This window comes from Meleagris gallopavo, chromosome 10 (assembly GCF_905368555.1).
Source record: "Meleagris gallopavo chromosome 10, MGAL_WU_HG_1.1, whole genome shotgun sequence".
Lineage (NCBI taxonomy): Eukaryota > Metazoa > Chordata > Aves > Galliformes > Phasianidae > Meleagris > Meleagris gallopavo.
In genome coordinates, this window is record NC_139413.1 from 27,858,376 (window position 1) to 27,874,808 (window position 16,433).

Consider the following 16,433-nt stretch of genomic DNA (forward strand, 5'->3'; position numbering starts at 1 on the left):
GGGCTATTTAACTGAGAATTCCTTTTTGTTTGTCCCTTTGTAGTTCACTAAAGTCAGAGATCAGAATTAGGCACGAGAAGTGATGGAGTAGGTCTCATGTCCATAACTCTAGGTTGCTGAATTTAGTGCGTTTATTGGCAGGAAGCATTTGAAAAAGCATGCACTGCTTAATACTCTCATGAAGCTGGCTGTGCTCATGGTGCAATTCCTGCAGGTATCTGAATGTAGCTGGCCGGTACGACAGGCGCCCAGTCTGCACAATCTCTTTGCTGTCTGCAAGAACATGCACAACTGGCTACAGCAGAACCCCAAAAACGTGTGTGTCATCCACTGTATGGTAAGTACAGCAGAAAGGAACCACATTTTCAGACCTGTGAGTTGTAAGTCACATTGCATGTTGCAAATGTTGTGTCTGTGGGCAAGGATGGCAACAATTTCTAAAAAAAAGTGTGATAAAACCAATTCCTATAGAAAGGGAAGCAAATGCATAGAGGGGAGTTCTGTTTAACTCTAAACCTGACGTAGTTAGTCTCCTGCAGTGACTGTCCAGTTACTTTCTGCCTTGCATTGTGCACCATAGCCCATGGGCTGCTGACTCCCCAGTAAAGATGTTTCAAGGTGGGAATACAGGCCTGATGTATGAGGGTGGTGTCATTCTGTATGACTAGCTTTAATTTACCCCCGAACAACCTTTGATGTTGACTGTAATGCCCAAGAGGACACTTCTGTTCTGTTCCTGGAGCCTAAATTAAATCCAGGAGGCTGTCAGCCCTCATAAGGGTTAACTTGGAAGGAACTGAGGAAATGAGTGCTCCCAAACTGTGCAAACCTTACGTCTGGGTCTGGCAGTTCCTGCCTCATGTAGTGGAGCTGTGGCTGCAGGACATGAGTTGGGTTCAGACAGACTGAGATGCACTTGATGGCTCCAATCTTGGAAATTTAGCTCTAGAGTCAAACATCTTTACTGGCCTTTGGGTAATGAATGTCAGGATAATGCTATGAAGGGCAGTGAGTCCTTTTGAACATTTTCTGAGAGTCTGGAGAAGCCCACTCAGTTTGTATGAACCTGAGAGATCCTTTCAGAGGCAGTTGGCTAAACTTGCGAAGGCAAGCAGCCTGTTAACCTCAGATAGATGCTGGGTCTGGGTCACCTCTGCATGGCAAATCCTGTGGGACAGCTGGAGGCAAAACATACCGGGCATGGGAGCAAGTCTGAGCCATCCTCAGCTTTGGCTGCTTGTGAATCTCATCTTTGATCCAGGCCACTGCAGCTCACTAAAGCCTCAGGCTGGAAATTCACTGTAGTGCGGTCTCATTACCAGACTTTACAGAGAAATTATTTGGGGTGACTTAAGGGAGAGTGGAGAGTGTTTGGGTGGAATTAGAAGGCTGACTCTGATGCTTATACATTTCTTCCCTCGCCCTGCTCTCCCTACCAGGATGGCCGTGCAGCCTCAGCAGTTCTGGTCAGCGCGATGTTCTGTTTCTGTCACCTCTTCTCTAATCCAGGCCCTGCTATGCAGCTGCTGAACACAAAGAGACCTGGAATTGTACTGTGGCCATCTCACAGGAGGTAGAGTACATTGGCTAAATGCTACGTGTGTGTTTTGGCAATGCGTTCCCAGCTCCTAGACTGAGACATGCATTCCATTTTGGCTTTATTCTCCAGAAATAGGGGGTAAGGTAGGAATTGGGCAGTGCAGCAGGTTGTCCAGAACAGTTGTGGGATCTCTGACTTCTGAGATCCTTGGCTGGGGATCACCATGAGCAGCATAATCCAGCTCTGAGGCTGGATGCAATGCTGAAGTTGGTCCTGTGCTGGGCAGAGAGCTGGACAAGATGACCTTCAGAAATTTCTTCCAACCTGAGATACTGTATTATTTCACAGAATAATGCATGTGAGCTAAAGGATGCATATGATGCATGCCCCATCCTGTCCACCCAGTCCCAAAGGTGCCAGCAGGAGGCAACGGAGTTAAAATGCAGGACTCCTATTGCAGCATCAGCAGTGCTCGTGCATTAGCCATGCTACTTAGCTTTGGCAGGTCGTAACTGATGTTTATGGCCACTTCCATTTCACCCACATTGTAATAGTAATGGAGGAATAAAAACAAATCTTACAATAGTTTTGTGCTCTGGCTCAGGAAAGCTGACAAGTCTGTAGTTAATAGGGCTTTGGTGAACCCCCCTCCCAATACCAGCTTCATCCTTATAGTGTTTACACTGTAAAAATGTCTTGTTTATAGTTGTCATGAAGCAGAGGCAACACTGCCTGTCAGAGAAAACAGAAGATGTAGTGTTATGTGTGGAGAAATAATGACCCATGACTAAGTACTTCATATGGCATGTGCACGTAAAATAGAATGAAAACTGATCACCTGGGATGAAGGTTTCAGTGATGGCTTTCTCTATCTGCAGATACATAGGATACATTTGCGATCTAATAGCAGACAAGCCGGTCATTCCTCACTGCAAGCCTCTTACTATCAAGTCAGTCACCCTCAGCCCAGTCCCCTGTTTCAACAAGCAAAGAAATGGGTGCCGGCCCTTCTGCGACATCCTCAGTGGAGAGACCAGAATCCTGACCACATCTCAAGAGTATGAGAGAATGAAGTGAGTTGCTGTGCTCTCCTACCATCCTTAGGATGCTTTGCTGTAAGGTGTCCAGTATCTGTGCTGTGGTCATTGCCAGACTGTCTGATAAATCATGGGGTGCGGATATTAATTGAAGGTTGGTGCCTAGTATTGAATTAAACTGCCGTGGTCAGTTTGAAGGTTTCTCAGTTGGGTACCCTCACTGAGATGGTTTGGTGCTACGCTAGTTTCTCCTGTGAAGTGTTTCTGTTTCAAATCAACCTCACACTGAGCAGAATGATTCTGTTGGCTCAACCTGAGCGAGATGGTAATTTTGATGTTGATGTTGGGGTTGGGTGGTAATGGCGTTGTAGAAGGGAGCTTAACTGTAGATTTTCTTCTTGTCCCCTTGAAGAGAATACCGTGTGCAAGAAGGGAAAGTTCTAATTCCACTGGGAGCCACTGTCCATGGAGATGTTGTTGTTTCCGTCTACCATATGAGGTCAACCATAGGGGGACGCCTTCAAGCAAAAGTAGGAGTTTGTTTAATTTCTCTTGCATGATAGAGGCAATGTAGCTAACAAAGAGGGGCCCGAATATTGGGTCTAAGAATGCAGATGGCACTCATGATATAGAAGGCTTCCTTACCTGAGTATAGACTTAGCATAAATTTGAGCGGTGCCAAGTGAAAACAAAGCATTTGAGGAAGTCCGTGATGCTTCCTGTGTCTCTTTACAGTGCATATCGATAGGGTGTAGGATCCTTCCAGGTGATGCAGAAGATAGAAACCAACCCATCAGTAACTGATTCAGGCAAAACACCACCAAAACCTCTGTCTATGCCCTCTAAGAAAATGGGAGAATATTTTTTCTTTATCTCCAGTGATCATGACTGACTGAGCTATCCCTCCTGGATGGCGTCAGAGTTGCTTGTTCTAGAACAGCCTTCAACTTTTTGAATGTTATGGATAACAGGCAAAAATTGCAAAGCAACTGATGAATGTTTCTCTTCTTAGCTCATCACTGGTGCTGTTTGCTGTATAGGCAGTGCTTTACTGAAGTTCCTACTGTGAATGAAATGGTCTTGTATGTTCCTGGGCTACCTGTTGCTCCACTGTATTCAGTGGAAATAGACATCAGTTTCATTTAAGTGCAAGAATAGACCAAGTAGGTCCTGGCAATGAGGGCATGTTCCCAAACACTGTGAAGACACTCCCCTGCCAGGGCAGCAGCAAAATTAAAGGCAGATGGAAATACTGGAGTTTTAGAAGGGAAAGTTCTATTTTCTATAGAACGAACAGAATGAATTAGCTTATACAGCAGTTATTAATCTATATAGTAACTGATAGTAGGATAGACTTAACCATCTGCATGTGCAATATAAACAAATATTTGAATTTCATGAGTTTAAGCACTTGTTCATTAAGGTGCTCTGTTTTTCAGATGACCAACACACAAATATTCCAAATTCAATTTCATACTGGATTTATAGCCCTGGGAACAACCACATTAAAATTCACCAAGTGAGTATTTTAAGCTGAACATTAATCAAACCTGGAGCATAAAAGCCTTAAAAAGGCTAAAGGAGAATATTCACAGATGAAAGTCTGTGTGCGTGCATATATATTAAAAGATGATATAGATTTGTAGAAACATCTGTTCCTTTTGAACTGACCGGCTTCTCTCCATTTAGACCTGAACTGGATGCCTGTGACTCTCCAGACAAATATCCCCAGCTTTTCCATGTCATACTGGAGATAGAAATACAATCTACTGATAGACAAACAGAGTTAACTCCTCCATGGGAGAACTTCACAACAAAAGACATCAATCCAACCATTCTCTTCTCCTCTCATCAGGAGCATCAGGACACTCTTGCTTTGGCAGGTGGGAGCTGCACAGGTTTACTCACTTGATTTGCACACTTACATGGCTGTGGGGTTCCGTTTTACTTTATTTTATTTGTTTGTTTGTTTATTTTGGTGCTCTGTGCTGCAGGTAAAGGTCCCACTGATTCACCCCAGGATAACATCAGGAATGTTGGACAGAGTGCATTCTTCTCATCTCTCAGCTGGCAAGGTACGCAGCGTAGCCTTTAAGACAGGTTGCTTAGAATGAGATAAACAACTTGTTTCTCTCTCCCCCCTCCCTGGAGCATGGAGGTTTGCTGAGGGATCTGATTGTAGCATGCTTTGTGCATTAGATCACTGTGCTGCTGGTCACACCCTTATGTTGCAATTGAGTGGAAATTAATTTCCTACAACATTCTCTTCAGAAATTGCCTTCTTGTGCTGTACGTGACCGATTATTGACATAGCTCCAGTAGAAATCTTCACCCTAGGCATCCTTGGCGTTGAAACGGCATAAAGCTGCTTTTTGCTAATATTGTACTTGGGAGAACATAGCACTGAGAGCGAGCTGGGTGCCTGTCCATAGCATGGGGACATCGCACTGGGGATGTGCAGGCAGGAACTGGGCACAGGAGGTCCTGTGGGCAATGCCAGGAAGGTGATTTGTGTCACTACTATTTGTAATGAGTAATGAGCCCAGGCTCTGGGCCATGCTGGAGATAGGCTTGGTCCTGACCCAGAAACCTGTGCAGCTCTGCTCTGTGCGGGTGGCACTCACTGCTCTCTGGGCTTGAAGAGAGCCAATTAGCCCCCTGTGTTCCTGATCAATAACACTGACCGCTTAGCACACAGCCCAGAAAAAACTTCAATTTAAATCTTTACCACGGTAGCGTTTTGAAAGGTTCTGTTCTGGATAGCTTCTTGTTCTGCATTTTAGCTGCTTTCTATGGGAGTCTGGTGATGAAACTAACAGCTACCTAATTTTATTTTAGATCAGAAATCTGACAAAAGTAGCTCTCACCCCACCTCAGAGGACCGAGCAGCATTGGTGCATGAGGAAAGCGAACAGTCAGATGATGAACTCTTGTCCCTTTCCAGTCAACACAGCAATGCCAGCGGCGACAAACCCCACGGGACGCCAAAACATGGCAAAAAGCAGCAAGAGCCGCCGGCACCGCCTCCGCCTGAGGACGTGGACCTGCTGGGGCTGGATGGCAGCCCCATGAGCAAAACCTTTCCCTCGCAGCCGGCGGCTGCACCCTCTAACTCGGACTTGCTGAGCGATCTGTTTGGGGTTGGCGGGCCGGGATCCCAGGGGCAGAGCGCACAGCCTGCTGCCGACGAGGTCTTTCACATGGCGGGGCCCGGATCGGTGCAGTCCACCCCTCGGCATTCCGCGGCCTCGGCGTCCCCGTCCCCATCCCCGAAGGTGGGAGAAGGTAACGCCGGCTCTGCGGGGGTGCTGCTTTCCTCTCTGGGTATGCTTTTCGTGGGAACAGTGAGGGACTGAGGGGCCCCGAGAGGCCGTCCAGTTCCTCTGCTCTGAGGCTGGAGTCACCAACACAAGCAGATTGGCCAGTTTGTTTCTTTAAGTCTCTGGGGAGCTCACCCAGATGCTCGGCTGGCTTCTTACATTATAGGCACTGGAAGTCACCCTTCTTCCAGTGCATCCAGTAATGTATGTGAGGAGAATACATGCTAATTAACAATTAAGAAAACCTAGCCACTGGGTCCTGGTTAGACCTGCGGTGGTTTAGATTGGATTTCTCTTTTTAACAGTAGGGGTTTGGAGCTAGGATGGTGGTCTTGGGCTGTGAAATACAGTGACACGCTTTGCTGTTTCTGATCGTTCAGCAGACATGATAAGCAATATAAGAAGATTTTTTAAATTATTACTATTTTTTTATTGCTCCAATGAATGAAATCAGGTTGGTAGAAGGAATGGTTGAATGGATTATTAGGGAGAGGGATCTTTTGGAGGACTAAGTAAACGGAGAAGGGCAAGTAGATACCATGTGTAATCGAACAGGTGAGGGTCTCTGGAATAGGTGACTGGTTTTGCCAAGGGCAAAATAAGAACACTGAGCTCAATCCAATGTCTGTGTGGTCTTCCTCCGTTTGGTTTGGCCTAATCCTTTAAGTTACAGCTTAAGAGCTGACATGTCAACATGTACATGATTCACAGAGCACAGTATGCTCGCTTAACTTTTTCTTAGCAACTAATAATTTAAAGTGTTTGCAATGCCTGCCAGCTTCTTTATACAAAAATATTGGGATTGCTTTTCATTTTGTTAAGGAGGGCACTGGTTGGAGCAGTGCTGTGGCTGAGATTGGTGGCACCTACCGCAGGATGGCCTTGTGGCACAGTCACTGTACAAGTTGGTGATTTAGAGTTCTCAAAAATGTCTTCCAGCATCTGCCTTTGATCCATTTGGAAGCAGCCCTAAGCAAGGTGGTCCAGACCTCCTGGGTTCCTTTCTCAGTTCATCAAATGTCCCCGGTGATCCTTTCCTTCAGGCAACAAGAAGTCCTTCACCAACTGTGCACAGCGATCCCTTCCACATGGGTAAGAAAGCGAGGCTGTTCCAGTGAATTTGAGCAAACACAAAATGCTGCTTTTACATCTGATGGAGCCGTTAAGTGCAAAGTGGCGCTTACCATGAAATGACTCTAAACCACACAGACCCCACTAAACAGGAAAGAGCTTTTTGTCTCTAGACTTAAAGTATGTTCATCAGTTGAAGTGTGGTACGATGAGACTTGTTTTGCTCAAGTCGTATACTTAATTAATAAGCTGTTTGTATACATGAGGAAAGAGACCATGAAGAATGTCTGCCCGCATATTCCTGTGGTTATGAGGTCTACTTTGAACAAACTGCCATTAATTGAGCTAAATAGAGCACAGCATATTATGCCTGCTAAAGAAAACACCCATCTTTTGGTGATTTTGGTTAGAGGTATCTGATTTCTTAAGATCTGATATTAATTCTGGCCACATTCAGTTAAATCCGACTCTTTTAGTCTCTCCCTTTGTTTAAAAAAAATGTCCCTTAGTTGTCCCTTTCTCTCCCTGTGCCAAAATGCAATATCATAACCTTCTATAAAACACATTCAGATACTAATTCCTTTGCGTCTCACTGTCTAACACACATCCCTTGGGTGGCACGGTCTCCCTGGAAAGTCAGAGTGACATAGGAGGGAACTGGTCTGCTGCTGGAACTGCTTACATCCTTGCTTTGCCAGACTCAGGCACTGGGTATTACTTCTGTGAATAAGACCTTTGGGTCACACTTGGAGCTGGCTGCACTAATGAAAGAAATTTAAATGATATCCCAGCATGATGAGGTATTAAGTGACACTGCTAATGCTGTGTATAATGAAAAGCTGGCAGGGTGAACTGGATAGATGTACAGACTTTGTTTGATAGGGCTAAAGCAAAGACTTCTTTATTGTCTCTATATGTGGAGGCTGTTTTGCTGTGTCTGTGTTTTCCATCCTTGCCCTTTGCATATAGAACATTTCCTTGGGTTGAGATGCATTCAGAAACACAAAACCCCACATTATTCTGGTGATAAGGTTTTATAAATATGTATATAAAGCCTCTGACCAAAGCTGCCATAAAACAAAGACTGTAAATCTATGTCCTGCCCTACTAACGTCTGTACAGTATGAGATCAGAAATAAATGGAAAAATTTGTAATGCCCTTTGTAGGGCAGAAATTCATTTCTAATTAGAAAATGATAGATGGACACAGCCCTGTGCTATCAGTCCTCTCCTTGCCCCCTACCCTTTCCAGATGCTGGATTACCGGGGAGGTTTGCGTTGGCTATTAGGAGAAATGTCTTCTCTAGAGATCAGTGAGGCACTGGGGATGGATGGGAGGGTCACAATCCCTGGGGGTGTTCCAGAGCTGTGGGGATGTGGCACTGGGCAGTGGGCATAGAGGAGGTGGGCTGGGGTTGGGACTGGAGAACTTGGAGGGCTTTTCCAACCTGAATGATTCTATGATTATGTTGTCTTCGCTGTATTACTCTGAAATATTTATACATAGCCATTCTGCTTAGCTTCTAGCACACCAACAGTTTCCATACAGCCAGATGTTTCAGGTGGCTGGGACTGGCCCAGCAAACCAGGTATGTATTGAAAAGCTCAGAACACTTAATGAAAAAGCCTCAGTGAGCCCTGAGATCTGTTTCCTTCCTCAAAAGATCAGGGTCTGAGGTGGGACAGGTGCTAGGAGTGGTATGTGCTTGTGCTTCATCCCATTGAGGAGCCAAGAGAAGGACCTGAGAAATGCTCTATGTTCCTACAATACAGCTAAATTATAATACGATTCCTTCTGCTCTTGGGAGGGTATGTGTGTCCTACCAAAACTTGCTTCCCGAAGGCTTCCAGTTCTTAAAATATATCCATTTATCATAATTACTCTGCCGCTGCAGACAGTCTGGGGAATGTTCTTGTTGCTGAGCCTAATTGTGAGTGGGAGTGCAAGTAGTCTGGGCCAACGCTGAATTGAGACGGCTTAGGAGCCTGACAATAATACACTTAATTTTAACATCAGTCTTGTAACATTATGTAACTAAACCTTGGGTAAGAGCTGTGCTCAACTAAAATAAGAATAAAAATATAGCTATTTTTTCTTTTTTTTTCCCCTTCTTATCTTTAAGGTGGCCTAGGTATGGGAAGTAAGTCGGCTGCCACCAGTCCTACAGGATCCCTCCATAGCACTCCCACTCATCAGCCTAAACCCCAAACACTGGATCCATTTGCTGACCTGGGGACTCTTGGAGCAAGTTTAGCAGGTTTGCATCCCCTACAAAATAAAGAAGTAACCAGCTACCCCTGGTTTAGAGAGATAGGATGAACAACCTGATATGTGACAGAGCTCTATGGGCTCTCCCAACCTAGCTGCATGCCACTTTCAAGCATTCCCTCCTGCTTGATTCTCTGTAAATTTTCACAGATCTGTACTTTTACTGATCTTCCATTAAAAAAACCCAACAACTGTGCATGCCAGCACCAATTTGGACCTTGTAGGCTGTGTGGATTGCAAAGTGAAACCTCTGTCTCATCTGCATCAACTGTTTCTGGCTAAAGATGCTGCTGTGTTTAAGTCCAAGTGCAGAACGGTTGCTGCAGACCTTGGAGCTGTGCCTGGGAACAGGCTCTGGCTCTTGATAGCTGTGGGGGTCCTTAAGGAATTGTTTCATCCTTATAGATTTGGCCCACTTTCCTCCTTTGTGAGGAAACCTGTGGTTCCTCGCTAATCTGCCTCCAATTTGCTGTACTGTTGGAAGGTGGGATCTGAACCCATTTTCGTTTGCACCTGGCTATGAAGGACTGTTTGCTTGGCTCTCAGACGTGCGTTTTCTCCTTGTTCTATCTCAGAACTGTCAGCAAACCCTCAGCCCCAAAGCAGTCCTGACAAATGTCTTAAGTTTTCCTTAAAAGCCAGCATGTCAGCTCCTCTGACTGGTAAATAGATTTTTCTTCCCTTTGTCACTGCCCTCAGCTCTTTGCAAGCCGTTGTGGTTTTATCTGATGTTTGTTTTCTCCTTTGCGTCAGTACCAGCATGGTTCTGGAGTTAGGTTTCCAGTTCCCTCTGCTGGATCACTGGCTGCTCTGCAGGAGCAAAATAAAACGAGTGCCAAGACTCATGTCAGAGCCATGGATGTGCTTTTAAAGCATGGATTCTGCAGCACAGCTACGGAGTTCAAAAACAAACGATTTGGCATCCACAGGATATTTAACCACATTGTTGTTGTTCTTAACTAAATCAATAGCACTTGACCCACTTTCCGTGATATGTTTCAGAGCTCAAAGTTGAGTGTGGATATTAATCTCAAGTAATAAAACATTAATGCTGAATATCACCCACCACAAACTATGTCTGAGGGCCGTCCTCTGGAGTAAGAAGCTCTGAAACACATGACTGTAGGATAATACCACCTCAGCACAGCATAGTGAGGAACCATTTCAACATGCGCCGACTTGATAGTGCCACTGTAACACAGAAGCTCTGTAACAGAGTGGCAGAAGTTGGAAGTGTCCTCTGGATATTTCCCAATCCAACCCCACCTAAAGCAGGTTCCCTAGAGCAGGTTATGGCACATAGCTGTGGTTCCCAGCTAGCTGCACAATGCTTTTCCTGCTTTATCCCACCAAACTGCTGCTCCAGAGGCAGGTGCTTGCTTTTATGCAGCTTGCAGAGCAGAGGCAGGAAAGTTGAAGGGCTTTGCTTGATGTTGCAAAAGTAAGTTTGTGGCAAAGCTGAAAGTAGAAGCCAGCTCCTTGGAAGTTTTTGTTGAGATTCCCTGGCCAGAAGGCGAGTCATTGCTCTGTTTGCTAATGCACACCATTGCTCCTTTCCCCTCGCTGTGCAGGTGGCCCTTCATTTGCCAGTAAACCAACCACGCCGACGGGTATGGGCGGAGGATTCCCCCCCTCACCCCAGAAGCCCTCTCCGCAGCCCATGGGCAGCAGCTGGCAGCAGGGAGCTGGCTATGGCTGGCAGCAGGCACAGCCCAAGGCCCAGCCAGGCATGCCCCATGCCTCACCCCAGAACAAGCCCAACTACAACGTGAGTTTCTCAGCAATGCCAGGAGCGCAAAATGAACGTGGAAAAGGACCAGCTAATGCTGGTAAGCATTTCAGAATTCAGCGTCTAAAAGGTTGGCTCTTTGTGATATTGCTTTAATGCACCGAAGCAGGTTGGAGGCTGGTGAGCAAGTCATGCTGATGGTGTTCAAAGTTCAACACTGGTTTCCTGTTCTAGACTCTGAAGCATGCTAATATCTAGGAAATCCTGGATTACAAATGGGATTTGATAATAATAATAATTCAAATGTAGCATTAACTTATACCTCTTTTGTGAGAGCCTGCATACTCATAATCAGTGGGAGATTGTTATAAGTGATGTGGGGAGTTGCTTGGGTAGGGAAGCAGTGTTAAATAAGTTTGTACTGTGAGAACAACTTGTTCTTGTTTTTTAAGATTCAAAACCAAAAGTGTCTGCAGATTTCGAAGATCTGTTATCTGGTCAAGGTTTTAATGCTCATAAGGACAAGAAGGGACCCAAAACAATAGCTGAGATGAGAAAAGAAGAAATGGCTAAGGAGATGGACCCTGAAAAACTGAAAGTAAGCAACACTCTTGTTTATGCTCTTACTGTCATTCTGGATGCTCTTGAACACTCCCTGAAAGGCAGAGGTGGGCAGTAAGTCACTGGCCTTCCTACGTGTGAGAGGCATCTGAGCAAATGGAAAGACCATCTAGTGCCAGAAAGCTGTGCTCTGTTCTAGTACACATCCTCCACAGCACTGCAGGATCCCCTGCACCACATGGTATCTCTCGTGCTTGTTTTCCATAAAGTAGGTGTCTAAACTTGATGGCATCAGGCACTGCTCTGCTCCCCATTTGCATCCCAGGTAGGAATGAGCTAGCGTGACCTGAAAAACAAAGTCAGAGACTGCAGGTGTTGGAGAACACCTGGAAAAAATTCCACTAGGTCATCAAAATGAGAGATACCACTTGGGAAAAGAACAGTTTTCTAAAAATATATTAAAAAACAACAACATAACACCCTGTGTTCCAAGAAAGAGGCCAGATAAGAGAGCAGCAAACATCTCTTCCTGTCCTTCAACCAAACCCAGGCTTTGACCAAATGAGGGACTTAGCCCCCAAAATGAGATTGTCTTGGGGCAGAAAGTGAGAGCTTCCTGCTGTTTGCTCATGTAATGCATTTTCACACGTTTCCTGAAGATGTGAACATCCTTTGGAATGCAATTAGAACTCCAAGGATATATTTCTGTCCTAAACTAGAAAACAGCAGTGGCTTGCTCAGTGTTACTGTCATGGCTGCTGGGACGCCATGTCACTCCAGCTCTGGTGAGCAGGCACAGCTAATTGAACGAAACCTCTGTCTCATTAATCTTACCTACTTTGGAATTCTCACATCTCTCCTGAATAAATTGCTGAACTACAGATATGTCACAAAGGGAAGGAAATGCATTCTGTCCCACTCTACGGGAGGAATAGTAAGCCACAAATCGTAACTGCGGCTGTGGGCTAAGATGGCCACCACTGAGGGGGACATCATCTAGGGAAGTAGGGTACCTACTGCTTTGTTTGGCTGCTGAATTACAAGTGGAAAAAAAGGCTCATGGAGAGAACTGAGGCTTCTGATTTAAAGGTTAAAAGGTTTTATATTGAAGCTAAGCTTCTGTATGTGTCTTTTGTGGATGTCTAGAGCTAAGGCTTCTAAAGATATGCCTCCACAGCAGAGTTTCAGTCAGGATTATTTTTAGGTATGCAATTAAGCCTGCTGAAGATCCACGCAGTTAATCATTTCATTTATCTTTTGACTATTCCGTGTAATGGTTGTTCAAAGTGTTCTTAGGAGTGGCCCAACTCAGTATTTTTGGCAGTATTTTTGGCTGTGGCTGTCTTGGCTTTCAAGTGGTGATATAAAAATTAAAGACAAAGTACAGACTGACAAATATCTTTTATGAATATCTCCCAAAGGCTTTCTGAAGCTTGGAAAGAAATATGAGATGTTCCTTGGAGTCATTGCTATTCAAATACAGAAACCTTTTCCTCCTGGAATATCTAATGTAAAGCATAAATGGAGGTTCACGTTTTTCTCCTCAGATCCTGGAGTGGATTGAAGGAAAGGAGAGAAATATAAGAGCCCTGCTGTCCACAATGCATACTGTGCTATGGGCAGGGGAGACCAAGTGGAAACCTGTTAGCATGGCAGATCTTGTAACTCCAGAGCAAGTGAAGAAGGTCTACCGACGGGCAGTGCTTGTCGTTCATCCTGACAAGGTAAGGGCTTCCTAGTTCACACTGATCAGAAACTGTCACTGTTCTCAAAATTAAGGTTAATTATGAAGCGTTAAATGTGATTGCCCAATGTATTGGCACACAAACAAATGTGTAGAAGCGTTCCAGCCTTGGTTAAAGCTTTTAGTCCTCTTGGGGCTGCATCTCTTTGCTCTGTCACTCTGTCAGCTCTAGGGAGCAGAAAGGCTGAAGAGCCAGAAAACTGTTAAGCTGTTTACAAAGTCAGCAACCCTCAACAGTGTTTTTTTTTCTCATCAAAGAATAAGTGAAAACCATTTGTGGAAAGTGAACGAGATGTGTTTGAGAATCTAGCTGCACAGAGGTCTTCTGCTGGTAGTCTCCTTAGATGTGATACCCTTGTTTCTGTTTTTGTTCCAGGCTACTGGGCAGCCATACGAACAATATGCAAAGATGATATTTATGGAGTTAAATGATGCCTGGTCAGAATTTGAAAGCCAAGGACAGAAACCCTTGTATTAGGTACTTTCTCAGTCTCCACTACAGACCTGTGCTAGTGCTTGTATAGTCTCTTGTCACAAATGTCACAGATCAACCAAACTCTGGCTGGAAATTCAGAAGTTTCAGAAAACAAAGAGCCTAATACTTATCATGAAGAACAAGAGAAAGGTTTCCTTACGCTTGTTTCAAGAATCCTGAGCTCAAAAGGAACTCTAGCCATCTGGCTTGTCATCTGAGAGCCACAGGGCTACAGTTCCTTGTACCTTTTTTTTTCCTCTTTGGATTCCAGTGGGGTGAGAGAGAAGACATTCTGAGAAAAGGTGGGATTGTTCTGTCTCTGACACAGTGTAGCCGGTGAATTTCCTACTTTTTTTTGTGTGTGTGAAATGTGATATGGCAACACTTCACTTGAGTTCTGTAACTGGTGGTGAAGCCCAGACTTTGATGTATTTTCTTCCTAGGTTTGGATCAAACTTCATCAAATTTAAGTGCTCAGATGTGGTTTAGGCACACTTCTAACAGTCACCATTTGCTGCTTAGTTGCTCATAAAGCATAGTATGCCTGAGTAGAGATAAAGCTGAAGCCTGGGTAGATCAGTGTGGCAGCTTACTGCTGCTTTATGCATTAATACTGTAGTTCACCTCACAGTCCAGCAGTGAAATGTGTGGAAAAAATTCCTCAGCATCATGGAGTAAGTGTCTTTAAAGCAAACAGCAAGTAATTGATGTTAAACAGCACCTTGATGGTTTGTTAAACAGCAGTTCTGGGGAAATAGTGATCTGAGGGGGAAGAGTGGTTCTACCTTAGTACAAGGGAAGAATGAGCATGTGCTACATTTCCCATGAAGTTCTCATCAGTAGTTTGAATCCATCAAACAACAGACAATACCAATAAGCTAAAACTCTACTGCAAATTTTTAGAAACTTCCTAGTCTATAGGTAACAGCTCTCCTCCTGAGGATTCAGAAGACTTTTTCCAGCCCACCTGCATCACCTCTATGCCTTTATCAGCTCCAGAGCACTTGGCAAAGGCTCCTGGCAAAATGCAACCCATTGCAACTTCTCTTTTCAGACCACGGTGTACAAGCTGTCATGCAGACATCTGTGGGCCAGGTCTGATTTTTGAGGTAAATTGCGCAGATTAATTATCTTAGAAGTTTATTATGGACCAAAGCAATAATATCGTAATGAAATATCTTTGATGCTGAAGCATCTTTCCTAGTTCAAAACAAGTTATGATCTTCACCCCAAATCTGACTTTCTCCTTTTGTAGAATCACTGAAGCTAGCAGTTTGTTTACCAACAATTGTATTTGAGCTTTGGAAGGCAGATGCATTGAGAGGATAAGCAGCAAATTATTTGTATTTGCTGCTTGAGGAACAGGTTGCCATCTGATGCGAGTCATTAAAGCTGGTGGTTTTTAAAGACAATCCACTTGTTGTTGCACTTAAATTTTCAAGTGGCAAAACTTTTACTGCAAAGACAGAGTGTCAAAGTACATTGCTTTCTGTATAAAAGTCATCCTTTTGTTGTATTGGTCCATTATTTACTACCATTACTTGAAAATGTGAAACCAACACATAGGTCTCCTTTTATATAAAAGACCTTAAGATAATAGTAACAAACTGGATGTTATTTATTAATGTTTTGATCCAGTATGTGCTTGTCTTATTTAAAGAGATAACTGGAATGTGAATCATGTTCCTGTGATTTGTTGGTTTATTGTTTCTCATTCACATTTGTAGATATTGTGACCTATGCCTATATAATAAAAAGGATCTCATTACTATAATGTACTTTTTTTTTTTTTTTAATAATGAAAACTATGTTAGCTTTGTATCAGGTTTGTCATGGCAAACAACTCTGGATACTCATACGTTCACAAAATGCAAACCCATCATTAAACTTTATCTACCCAAAGAAACCCTATCCCACTTAAACTTTGATTACTTCATCCCTAATGTTTTTATGGGTGCATGAAAGTATTAGGACGTATGTATATCAAAATAGTTAACTAAAAAAAAAAATTCTTGTCATATCTGGTAGTGACAGAGGTTATCAATGTTCAGGTTTACTGTTTGACTAAATTATTGTAATTTTTGTAAATACAGTATATACTCAATGAAATTGTGACTGGTCTAAAACATTTGTATATACATTAAAAAGCTGAAATGAACACTCACGTACGTTTTGTGCTTGTGAGGGGTGGGGGAACTCTGCCTTCCTGCTTTCAGCACAGGTCAGGGTGGTTTCTCCGTGAATGCTGGAGAAACAACGCTTCCCTTAGCACTGGGTGGAGACTCCTTTTCTTCTGCACTGCCTGCTGTGTGTGATCCACACCTCTCTGTTCCTGTGGCTTAGGGCTGGGTGGGAGCTGGTGCAGCCATGCAGGTGACCAGGAACCACTTGCTTGCGGCAACTGTCCTTGTTTCTAGAGCCTTGATTTTCCTCAGCAGCAAACAAGCTAAATGGAGAACCCAACTTCTCTTCCTTCAGGAGATGGGAAGAACAGTTTGGGGTTTAACTCCGAGAAAAGCTCCAATGGGAAAAGATGCAGTCTTTATGGCTTAAGATAAATACCCCTAGTGAAGCACAAAAAGTTACTCTTTCTGCATTTTGGGTTTGTTTTTTTTTAATCAAGCTATTTATTGTAGGCCCAAATGAGACATTTGCTGGCAGTAGATGTAAGTTGGTGCTCACATTCT

General features: G+C 44.0%; 1 protein-coding gene across 4 annotated transcripts in view; it reads left to right on the forward strand.

Moving 5' to 3' along the window:
- Positions 1–15,910, forward strand: part of DNAJC6 (DnaJ heat shock protein family (Hsp40) member C6) — a 39,294-nt gene extending 23,384 nt beyond the window's left edge. For 3 of the 4 annotated variants that reach the window (XM_085232352.1, XM_085232353.1, XM_085232350.1), the window contains 15 exons: positions 215–337; positions 1,440–1,573; positions 2,419–2,613; positions 2,990–3,107; positions 4,017–4,096; positions 4,267–4,460; positions 4,572–4,652; positions 5,416–5,862; positions 6,837–6,989; positions 8,489–8,557; positions 9,092–9,226; positions 10,809–11,066; positions 11,419–11,564; positions 13,075–13,251; positions 13,648–15,910. In XM_085232352.1, the coding sequence (XP_085088478.1) occupies positions 215–337; positions 1,440–1,573; positions 2,419–2,613; positions 2,990–3,107; positions 4,017–4,096; positions 4,267–4,460; positions 4,572–4,652; positions 5,416–5,862; positions 6,837–6,989; positions 8,489–8,557; positions 9,092–9,226; positions 10,809–11,066; positions 11,419–11,564; positions 13,075–13,251; positions 13,648–13,749 (2,412 nt within the window). In that variant the 3' untranslated portion in view covers positions 13,750–15,910. The remainder of the gene's footprint in view (positions 1–214; positions 338–1,439; positions 1,574–2,418; positions 2,614–2,989; positions 3,108–4,016; positions 4,097–4,266; positions 4,461–4,571; positions 4,653–5,415; positions 5,863–6,836; positions 6,990–8,488; positions 8,558–9,091; positions 9,227–10,808; positions 11,067–11,418; positions 11,565–13,074; positions 13,252–13,647) is intronic. The other variant, XM_085232351.1, reaches the window with a different exon arrangement.
- Positions 15,911–16,433: the final 523 nt, after the last annotated feature.